The 11,456-nt window shown below is 55.0% G+C and overlaps 1 protein-coding gene across 1 annotated transcript in view; it reads right to left on the bottom strand.

Annotated features, from left to right (window-relative positions):
* ANKS6 (ankyrin repeat and sterile alpha motif domain containing 6) overlaps positions 1-10,051 on the bottom strand; it is a 52,067-nt gene extending 42,016 nt beyond the window's left edge. The window contains exons 1-7 of the mRNA XM_042782238.1: positions 10,041-10,051; positions 9,491-9,984; positions 6,349-6,393; positions 5,304-5,508; positions 3,437-3,543; positions 1,509-1,657; positions 4-44 (exon numbers count right to left, since the gene is read on the bottom strand). Of these exons, the coding sequence (XP_042638172.1) occupies positions 4-44; positions 1,509-1,657; positions 3,437-3,543; positions 5,304-5,508; positions 6,349-6,393; positions 9,491-9,984; positions 10,041-10,051 (1,052 nt within the window). The remainder of the gene's footprint in view (positions 1-3; positions 45-1,508; positions 1,658-3,436; positions 3,544-5,303; positions 5,509-6,348; positions 6,394-9,490; positions 9,985-10,040) is intronic.
* Between the last annotated feature and the right edge of the window lie 1,405 nt (positions 10,052-11,456).

Here is an 11,456-nt window from a genome sequence, read left to right as displayed (position 1 = left end):
AGCGTCAGCTTCCGGAACCGATTGGACATGCGGTTCCACCAGGACTGCCGAGGGGAGGCAGGGAGAGGTCACGCTGCAGCGCCAGCCGGAGGACGAGGAAGCAGCTGGCGGGGTGGCGAGACCCCGCACACAGGCTCCCTTCCCTCCTGGGCCTGCAGGAGCACTGCCTAGAGGTCACATCACCCTTTCCCAGCGAGCCACACGGAGCCCCCAGCTCCGTCCTGACCAGATGGTCACTGCCAGACTGAAGGTAGCAATGAAGCCTATCGTCCCCTCATCTAATATCCTCATCACACAGACCAAGAAACGGAGACTAGAGGGGCACCAAACTGCTCAAGGTAAGACAGACAGACACACAGGACACAGACAACCCCAAGTGTGCTGACACCTATCACAGCTTAACCCCTCTCCCTGTCCTGTGACGACACGAGCGGTACCAGGGGCCCGCACCACGGCCTGGGTCATCTGCTCCTGTCTCACCAGCAGAGAGGACAGGTGCCACCCCCAGGGCCGCCGACTGATCCCATGTCTCAGACACTAGGGAACCGTAAGGGCCTGGCCTCTGGAGACAGCAGTGAGGTCACGACGGAGAGGATACAGGGAAACGAGGAGGAGGAACCTCGGGGCTGTGCGAGTGACAGGCACGTAACGAACACTGAGCGTGCAAGTTAGAGAAGGGTGCTGGGACCCCAGACACAGTGAGGCGGTCAGGAGAAAAGGCCTGGTTTTCATTTTTTTCCAGAAAAAAGAAAGTTTGATTCCAGACAAATAGAACAAGATGGGAAGACCAGAGAAGCAAATGGAATCCATTGCTTGCAGTCAGAAAAACACAGCTGCACACCGATTTTGGTTTCCTAGGCAGGTGCAAGGGCTAAGGGTCTGCAGGACCCGCAAAAACCTCCAAAAAATCCAACCTCACTGCCATCAAGTCGATTCCTACTCAGAGTGACCCCCATTGGGTTTCTGAGGCTGTAAATCCTTACAGCAGTAGATCAACCCATCTTCCTTCCGAGGAGCAGCTGGTGGTTTGAACTGCTGGCCTTCTGGTTAGCAGCCAAATGCCTTAGCCACTGTGTCACCAGGGCTCCTTGCACAGGGCCCTGGAGCAGCGCACTCAGCCAACATGTCTACATGCCGAAGCAGAGGCCACAACAGGTCAGCTGGGAGGAGCTTTACCAATTCAAGCTGGGGGGAATTTTGTAAGTTCCCTACATTGAGAAATGGAGATTTCCTCTCAGAATCTGGATTTCTGGTTTCTCTTGAAAAGCAAGCAAAGATCTGCCACACGGACCCTGTGAAGCCAGCCCTGCCCTCTTCAGAGGGTTACGGTCACCCCAATCTGCACAGTCCCATTGTTCCCTGCTGCTACTCCCAGCTCATGTTCCCCCAACGCTGGGACTGTGCCTGAGTTAAGGAGAAGTGGCAGCACCCCCTCCACCAGCCTCCCTCCCACCTACCTGGCCCTGGCTCTCTGAGCCAGACGCCCCCTACAACAGGGAAAAGCAAACCTTGAGTCCGCCCTTGTCGTCGGGCAGCACTGGGATGCTCCAGGGCTGTCTGGCCTTGGGGTGCGGTGGGGACGGCTGGGAGCTGGGCCGCCCTTTCTCTTTATTCACCTGCATGCAGACAGACGCCAGCAGTCGGACGAGTTCCGTGTCTACGGGCACAAAAGGCAGCCTTTTACCTGCAAATATGACTGCTGGGCCATGGGCAGGGGACGCAGATCCCGCTGCACCTGAGAACTCAGCCCTGCGCCCCCGGGTCCGGCATCGCTTCCAGAACGTAATGATTGGCAGCTACCTCAGCACCTGATCTTCAGAGAGCGGCAGACAGAGGCCGGCTGGGCTGTCATCAGCCTATCCAGAATGAAGAACCAGAAGCCCTTTCCTGCCAGGGAGGCAGGGGCCCCACCAGCAAGGCAGGGGGCAGTGTGTTCAAATACAGAGGCACGCAGCCAGGCCACACTGGTTCAGAGTTTGCCCATACCACTCACTGGCTGTGTGAGTGCAGGTAAACCAAGCAGCCTCTCTGTGCTCTGTAGAATAGGGACAGCATCAGTACCCACCACATAAATGTACTGGAGGGTTGGGGGAGATCCTGTAGAGCACGTAGGAGTAGCTGGCACGCAGTGAGTGCTTAAGAAAGGTTAGATGATAGGAGAGATTATCACCTCAACTGGGTTAAAAAGCAAGCATCAAAGCCAGGAAGCAGGAAACACTCCAAGCCGAGTATGTGTTTTTCTCTCAACGACTGTTTCTCTTTTCCCCCTCCAAGTCTGTAATAATAAGCATGTGCTTCTTTGATAATTAGGAGCATAAACTTCACTTAAAAATCCACTAGGGGTAGAGTGTGTTATTGGGAAAGGGAGCAGGAAGCTGAGGGCAGAGCTGGGGAGGACAGATAGACTGAAACAGACGAGCTCATCAGGAAAACAGCGTGTGTGCAGTCTAGCCAGGTCGCCGGGGACTCTCGTTCTGAATAACGGCAACTCCCGGCACGCGAGGAGGGTGTCCAATCAGGCCGAGCGAGGTCACTGCACTTAGGGCAGAGCACTCCCACTCTCTAGCTGGTCCCGCTGGTCTGGCTGCCTCCTCTCCACAAAAGAACATGAAGCTCTCCTCCCCCTGGGAAATCCTGAGAGGGTCGAACAGAACCAAGTGTGTACCCGTGACGTGTAAGGGGCCTGTGGCAGGTAAGGGGAGTTAGAGTCTCTGCCACCCCCTTAGCTAACAGCAGCAAAGGAGCAGGGGGAGTAAAGCCACAAGGGACTGTGAGGGTACAACTCCAACAGCTAGCAGGTGGGGATCCCAGCACAGGGTTCAAAGGCTGCAGGTCAGAGGGCCTCCCAGCTTCTCTTTCCAGCTGAAACTCCAGGGTAATAGGACAGATGACTGAACAGAGAGACCCTGGCCCTTGAGCTGGCCAACTGGAAAGCCTGGGTTCCAGGAGAGGACCCATCACAGTAGGGAAGGGTCAAAGGTAACAGCAAGGCTAAGAGCGGCTGGGTCAATGATGGATGTCCCGGCAGGTACCCTCCAGCTTCCACCTGCAAAACTGAGCCAAGGGTGTCACCACTGCACCTCTGATTCTGTTGGTCCGTCGGTCCAAGAGGCTGTTAGGTGCCTCCCGAGGCACCCAGATGCCGGGTGCAAAGCACAGCTATCACTCGAGAGGATTTGTGCACTGCACAGCCAGACATGCATCTTATCAGCTCCGTGGAGACGCCTCGGTTAGTACCAAAATAAGCCTCAGCGCTGCGCGGAGTGAGACCAGCATGCACTGGGGAGGGAAGCAACTCATCCACGGCCAGGTGGCGAGCGCCTGGGACTTGAAAAGGGCTCCCTCCCCTGAACAAGCCCCATGTGTGCTTCCCACCCGGGGCACCAGGAGCCCCAGCCAGAGAACGCTGGGAATCCTTCTTTCTTGAGATACCCACCAGGGTCATTCAGCAGCATCACGAGGTCAAAGGCCGTGTACCCATTCTTTGCCCGAAGAGCGACGTCAGCCCCTTGGTTTAGCAGGTATTTGACAATTTCTTTATTCCTGGGGAAGAAAGTGAAAGCCGGAGTCACACCCACTGGGAGCAAACGTCTGGCCTGACTCCAGGGCAACAGACTGAGCACGTTAAGTCTCTGGGCGTTTAAGAAGGGCATGAAAACCTGCAAACCCTTGGTCCCTCCCTGCTGCTCCAGAAGGTCAGACGCAATTGTCATTTAGACCAAAGCCCGCGTGTCCCTTCCACGGACATAATGAAAACCAAAGCCCACGTGTCCCTTCCACGGACGTAATGAAAACCAAAGACTCTGCCCCAAAGTCACGGAGACTTGACAACCCCACACCAGCCCCACTCCTGACCCCAGGGAGGCCCCCTCCACCGTGGAAGCCTCCCATAGGCCAAGGTGCTGGAAGTTTGAGACTCGGCAAATGGGAGAAACAACTGCTTCCGGGTGACACCATCAGCCTGCAACAGTGTCACTGACCGGCGCCTCCAGGATGACGTGCGGAACTCCTGGCCGCGGAGCCTGTGGATGGGGCCCTGCCGGAAGCAGGGGTCTCCTTCTGGTGTGTTAGTGGGGCCACGCGGGGACAGCACAGATCCGAAACCCCATCACTTCTCAGTTATAAAAAGACCAGGAGAGACACAGGTGGGGGAAAACAGACCACGTGAGACCACCTGCAAGCAATGTAGAACATGACCTGCCAGCAGATGCCGGAGAGCGGGAGGGAGGCTCATGGAAGGAACCGACATGGTAGAGACCCAATGCGGGCTTATAGCCTCCAGACGGTGAGAAAGAAACTTCTGTCCTTCAAAGCCACCCCCTTGTGAGCTTTCTGTTACAGCAGCGGTAGGTAACTAGAGACACAGGGCAAAGAGAGTCCTAAATTTGAAGTCAAACTGCTTAGTGGCTGGGAGACTGTGCAGTTCCCTACACTGCTTGAGCCCTACCCCAAGGATGCCTCCAGGAGGGGAACGGCCCCACCGTGCAGGGATGATCAGACGAGAAGGATTCAAAAGGACCAGGTAAATGCCAAAGGAGGGCCATCACAATCGTCACCATCAAGTCTCCGAGAAGCCAGTGATTTCTGGTCACTGATCTGAATGCTGATGCCGTCCGTTCATTTCACACAGGGTGGCTTATCCCAACTGAGAACTCCAAATGAACCAATCACTGTTCAGCAAATACCAACCTATGGAAACCTACCACCCTCTGCATAAGACGCTCCTGTGGCATGATTTTTAATGGCCACTGGTCAAATTCTGTGGCAGAGTAAAGGAAAAAAAAAAAAAAAAACCCTGCCATCGAGTCAATTCCGACTCCTAGTGACCCCATGGGACAGAGTACAACTGCCCCATAGGGTTTCCAAGGTTGGAATTCTTCACAGAAGCAAAGCCCAGACCAAACCCACTGCCACAGATTTGATTCTGACACATAGCAAGTCTACAGGATACAGCAGAACTGCCCCATAGTGTTTCCAAGGCTGAAAATCTTTATGGAAGCAGACTGCCACACCCTTCTCCTGCAGGGCAGCTGGTGGATTCGAACCACTGACTTACTGATGAGCAGCCAAACTTTCCCCACGGCACCACCAGAGCTCCTGGCAGAGTTACAGGAAATCAAACACCGCAGAGCAGGGATGCAGGATACTTTCACCTTCTCCGCACACCTCAGCGACTTCACAGCCCCCGGGCTTGTCTGTAGCATCTCAGGAGCATGGACCCCATCAGGGAGCCGGGCATGGCTCTCTCTCAGGCCAGCGTGCCCCTGCAGCCTCCCACCGTGAGAGAGGCGTGGGGCCCTCACCCGTGGTAGGTAGCCTGCATGAGGGCGGTCCAGCCATGCACACTGTCTTGTTTGTCCACGTCGGCATGCCTCTCCACCAGCAGTTGCACCAGAGGCAGCTGTCCCATGACAGCGGCCAGCATCAGAGGGGTCGCCCCGTCCCCGTTGACCATGTTCACGTGGCTGGGGTCTTCGTCGGCAATCTCCTTGACCAGCTGGAAGTTTCCTGCAAACACAAGCGGAGCCCTGGTGATCCACAGATGTGGCGTTGTGCCCTTTATTCCCTTGGTTCACGTAACAAACAAACCTTTCCTGAGCCTGCCACTGCTGGGCACCTGAGGACTACCAGGTGCCTCAGAAATCGCCCCACTCTTAAATCCCCCCATCTATGAGGGGCAGAGACAAGCATAGAAGAGTCATTGCTAGTGGCTCTTGAGTCAATTCTGACTCACGGCCACCCCACGTGAACAGAGAACTGCTCCACTGGGTTTCCAAGGCTGTGATGTTTTAGAGGCAGACTGCCAGGGCTGTATTCCGAGGCACCTCTCCGTGGGTTACCAACCTCTAGGCTGGTCATAGAACGCTTAACCATTCTCATCACCTCGGGACTCCAGGACCCAAATAACTTTACTGTAAGACAGAGGTGTTGCTGGTGCCCTAAGCGAACAGATGAAGCAGACAGACAAATGGCAACACACGTGCAGGACGGCTCAAGACTCTCTGGGGGTGGGGATCAGGGAGGGCTTCCTGGAGGTGGGAGCTACATCAGGAGAGGAGATGTTACTCTAAATAGCCCTTCCTCACTCAGAGGTGGAGCAACGAGGCATTGTGGGCATAGGGAAGAGCCAGGGGACAGCCACAGCGTTCGGCTGGAGGGGTGGAAGGGATGGAACCTAGACAGAGGCCTCCACAGCCCGGGCCTCTCCGGGTGAAACGCAAGATTTAGGGAACAAAATGCCGGCTCCTTTCTCAAATCCTCTAGGTGGCCTTGAAAAGGCTGCAAATATTAGGCTGGAAGAATGTGGCACCGTGTGCAATACTCCAAAAGGTTTTCCAAAGTGCTTACCCATTTTCAACGCATGGAAAATATCAGGTCGTCTTTTCTCCTCATCTGGGTAAACAAAGATTTGAAAAGTTAACCATGGAAAGGTTTAATAAAACAGAAAATTCACAAGGGTGTAACAACAGAGCCCAGCTTTTACCATGATCTACTTCTTAGAAGCAATATAATCAAGAGACCACTCAGCTGCGAATCCTGCTGGTCTTCTGGAGGGGTAATTACCAAGAAGGGTCTGGAAGCCCTTCAAGGAGGGTTCTGGGAGGTTCCACCCCTGCCCTGGGCCACACTGGTACAGAGGTCATTCCCCAGGCACTCCACGCTCTGGGATCTCCTATCTCAGATATAACAGAACATGGGATGGCCTTGGAAGATGCTGGATTCTCATGAAATTTTAAAAGAGAAACAATGATTCTTTTCTTACAAACACTAAATGCAAACCGTGAGATGATTCCACAAAGCAGAGGGCTCCGAGACATGAGCGCTGAGCCCAGAGCAAGGCCGTGGATGCTCCCAAGGGGCCACTGTTAATTTCCATCTCTCTTCCCAAATAAGAAGCAATCTGATCAGGAGAGTCACCCCCGGCCCTGAGCTGCAGACAGCTCCAGAGGTGGTCGTCCACCTGGATGTCCCCAGGCTGGCTCCTGCCGGCCAGCTCCTCAGCGGGGCCTGGACGCCCACGTCTTCCCCCCACTGTGGGGCCTTGCTGTGCCCTCCCCATGCCCACCCCGCCCGACCTGCTCATCTGAGGGCCAGCCTAGTGGGGCCCCTGCCCTGCCCCAAAGCAGACATCCTCACGCCCCATCAACACACAGGCTGAGTGTGGGATGAGCTGCAGCCTCTGGTTAACCCCGAGGATGGGGCAGTGGTAAGGGGAGGCCAGTGACTCTGGGCAGAAGCTCTGGTCCTGCTCGGCCCCTCGGGCAGCCGGGAGGAAGCAGCACACAGGATAAGGCACTGAGTGTCAGTCAGTGTATCTGAATTCGATCCCACGTTTCCAGGGTGAGCTCGGCCTCCTCATCCTTACCGTGGGGACAGCACCCACTTCAGGAGGTGCAGGGGTCACGTGGTGATACAGATGGACAAAGGCTTCAGAAACCGGAAGGGCCTGTTCCGAGAGCCAGAGCCCTGGTGGCACAGCGGTTAAAGCCCTCGGCCACTAACTGCAAGGTTGAAGGCTCGTGTCTACCCAGAAGCACCTTGGAAGAAGGACCTGGCAATCTATTTCTGAGAAAAATCAGCCGCTGGAACCCTGTGGAGCACAGTTCTACCGATGCACGTGGGGCTGCCCCGAGTCAGAGACAGCGCTATGGCACCTGGTACCTGGCAGAGGTGCTCAGGGAGCAAGTATGATTCTCAGTACTGTTGCCGGCAGCCACCCCCAGGGTAACTCCTTAGCTCCAGGACCCTTGAGGGGAAGCCCCTACACAGGCGTGGCACCAAGCATCTGACGTGCTTGTCAATTACCATTAGGAAATAATTCTGTATCTTTATATTTAAAATGCCACATTAAGAGTCGAATTTGTTGGGCTTTCTCATCCCAAGACCCTCTGATGAAAAAGAATGTCACCTGGTTTAGTTGTGTCACTAAGCAACCATCTGGCACAAATTCATCACTGAGAGAGTCAGGACTGATCCCAGGAGCCTGGGACCGCTGTGCCCCTGATGCCAAGTGACCCTGGGCTGGTGCCTTCTCACTCTGGACAGAGGAAATGACTCCATGGCAACCAGTTTGGGTTTTGGTTGGTTGGCTGGTTTTGATCAGGCACCCACCACTTAACTGCTATCTACCTCCTGCACTGGGCTGAGGGCCGCCTGCCCCAGAGGTTGACTGTTTCTGCTCACCAATCATGACCCCATTTTACGGACGGAGCAGCGGGTTCAGAGAGGTACCCGCTGGCCCAGCTCTCAGAGCCCCTGTGGCAAGGGCTGGAGCTGGGAGAAGCCATGGCCAGGGCCTCTCCCCACAGGTCCCCTTCCTTCTGAGTGTCACCCACTCAGCTTCTAATTGGTGTGTGACTTTGGGCAAGCCTCATCCCATCTCTGGGCCCTGGTCTCCCAATCTGTATAAGATAAGAGGTCTCTTGGCTTCAGGTGGTTTTCCTAACTTTCATTTCTGTTCTCCTTCGTTGGCTGTCCTTCTCAGCATTACTGGCATTTTAAACACGTTTACTTCAGAGCTTCTCTGATCGGATGCTGCAGCCTATGAAGCACTTATCTTGTGTGCAGCACCCTTTGATTGAAGGGTGAGTGAACTTTCTTTGGATGGTACTGAACTTCCCAATCCTCTGAGACCTTCCTTCCAATTTGTACCTTTCGGCCCTAAATGCTTACACACTGCAGCCACCACTATGCCCTGGGCTGTCTCAGTCCTGTCACTGAATTCAGCCCCACTGTACACGGGCACAGAGGCCCTGTACGCCATGATGTACTCCACAGACCTGCACACGAAGAACAAGAAGTTTGGGAAAGCAGTGAGTCCTGTAGCTGTGCTGAAGGACTGTTTCGACAATCCTTTAAAAGGACAGAAGGATAGCAGAACAATCAAGAAACAAGACACACGAAAGGGGTGGGAAAAAAGGCAAAAGGCTGAATCTGGTACATATCGAGGCTGATCACTGGCAGATGAATTCAGACACATTGGTCAGCAAACTGCGATCCGTGGGCCCAACCTGTTCGTGGAATGAGTTTTACTGACACACAGCCAGGCCCATTCATTCACGTGCTGTCTACAGCTGCTTTCACTCTGACAGAGTTGACTAGCCGCCACAGAGAGTGTGTGGCCCCAAAGCCTAAATTACCCACTCTCTGGCCCTTTATAGAAAAACTCTGCTGATCCCTGTTCTGGAGGGATCCTAGAACAGCCTGTACCAGAACCAGAACCACCCAATTAGGGTCAAGGGGCCTCGTTCAGGTTCCTAGGCTCTTCCCCAGAGCGAGACAGACAGACTCCCTGGAGGGAGGGCCAAGAGCCTGCATTTAACAAGCACCCCAAGTGATTCTAACGCCTACCATGTCTTAAGACCCATTGGCCTGCAGGGCTGGACTCTGATACGTATGGGCCCTTCCACTTGGGCAGTCCTCGGCTTTAACCATTTCAACGCAACGTGTGGGCAAAGCCACGGTGGGGGAGCCCCCGGGCCAGCCTGACCTGTCTTGGGCCTGACGGTGGTCAGTGGGTCCAGATAGTCCGCAAGGTCCCTGTGCTCGCGCTCCAGTGCAACCTCGAAAGCAGTCTTCCCCAGCACGCTGAGGTGGTCCAGGCTGGCCCCCTTCTCCACCAGCTGCTGGGCCAGGCCTAGCCTCCCGCCCAGCGCGGCCAGCATCAGCGGGCTCCAGTCCAGGGTCCGGGCCACGTGGTTGGGGTCCGCCCCCCACTCCATCAGCAGCCGCACCACAGCCTCGTGCCCGTGCTGGGCGGCAGCCATCAGGGCTGTGATGTTCAGCAGCTCGTCCCTGCGGCCCCCTGCCCTCAGCTGCTCGCCTGGGGGGTCCACAAAGGCACCGGCTTCCAGCAGCAGCTTCACCACGCCCAGGTGGCCACCCCGAGAGGCTACGGTGAGCACACTGGCCCCCAGCCGGTTCTGGGCATTGACGTCTGCTCCATGATCCAAGAGGAGGTGTGCCACACTCACGTGCCCAAACCTACCAGGGAGATGGAAAATGAGTGACACCGATAAGATTCCATGCACGGAACTCACTTGTCATTCATTACGAATACCAAACCCACTGCCGTGGAGTCCATTCTGACTCACAGAATCCCTAGAGGACAGAGTAGAACTGCCCCCAGAGGGTTTCCATGGCTGTCATCTTTACGGAAGGAGCTCTGGTGGTGTAGTGGATAAGGCTTTCGGCTGCTAACCAGAAGGTCAGTGGTTCAAACCCACCAGCTGTTCCATGGAAAGAAGACAGGGCGATCTACTTCCGTAAAGATTTACAGCCTCAGAAACCCAAGGGAGTCGTTATGAGTCAGAACAAACGTGATGGCAGTGAGTTTGGTTTTCTGTTTTCATTTTTACGGAAGCAAAACCCAAACCAAACCCACTGCCGCTGAGTCGATTCTGACTCACAGCGCCCCTAGAGGACAGAGTGGAACTGCCCCAGAGGATTTCCAAGGCTGTCAATCTTTACAGAAGCAAAGCCCAAACCAAACCCACTGCCGCTGAGTCGATTCTGACTCACGGCGCCCCTAAAGGACAGAGGGGAACTGCCCCACAGAGTCTCCAAGGTTGTCTTCTTTACGGAAACAAAGCCCAAAAAAAACCCACTGTCGCGGAGTGGATTCCAACTCACAGCACCCCTAGAGGACAGAGCAAAACTGCACCACAGGGTTTCCAAGGCTGTCAGTCTTTTTGGAAGCAGACTGCTTCAACTTTCTCCTGAGGAGCAGCTGGTGGGTTTGAATTGCTGACCTTCTGGTTAGCAGCCAAATGCCTTAACCATTACTCCACTCGAATTCCCTGCCTACAACAGTGCTTGCTCTTTTTCATGTTAAGCAACATGTCCAGGGTCATCCAGCTCCTAAGGGGCGGTGTCAGGATCAGAACCCAGGTCTGTCTGAATCCTGTTACCCCCTGCTCTTTCCCCTAACCTGCCTGATTGCAGAGCCTTCAGTTTATTCTGCTCTACAATCTGGTAATTCAGTCTCTGTTCTGACTTTCCCATGGGCAGGGGCCATGTCTGATTCATTCCTACCATCCCCACTCACACACACACACACATGCGCACGCGCGCACACACGCACAATCCTTTGCAATGACACAGCTGACCCCATGCCAAGGATATGGCACTGCTGCAGTTGGCAGAGACTGGCTGGGCACCTCTCAGGCAGAGTCCTGCTGCCACCTACTGGCAAGAATGTTCATTGCAGGCAGCTGAGACCCGGCCAGACCTTCCTCAATGGTCTCAAATCTCTGGGATGCTGCAGAAACAGACATGCTCCCTCAATGCTCCAATTCCAGGAAGAAATAAAGCAACGTCTCCTCCTTTTCCACCATCTCCTTGAGGCTGCCCCCTCCAGAGGGCAGTGAAGCAGTTTTTGATGGGTCGCGCACGCTTCGTCTGCTCAGAGCTGTGGGTCGGCACTGGAGGCGGCCTTGGACAGCACCTCGGCCAGG

The sequence above is a fragment of the Orycteropus afer genome, unplaced genomic scaffold, assembly GCF_000298275.1.
Source record: "Orycteropus afer afer isolate SDZICR_OR568_19922 unplaced genomic scaffold, OryAfe1.0 scaffold00267, whole genome shotgun sequence".
Classification (NCBI taxonomy): Eukaryota; Metazoa; Chordata; class Mammalia; order Tubulidentata; family Orycteropodidae; genus Orycteropus; species Orycteropus afer.
The sequence above is the reverse complement of the archived record's forward strand: the minus strand, read 5'-3'. Positions and strand labels throughout refer to the sequence as shown.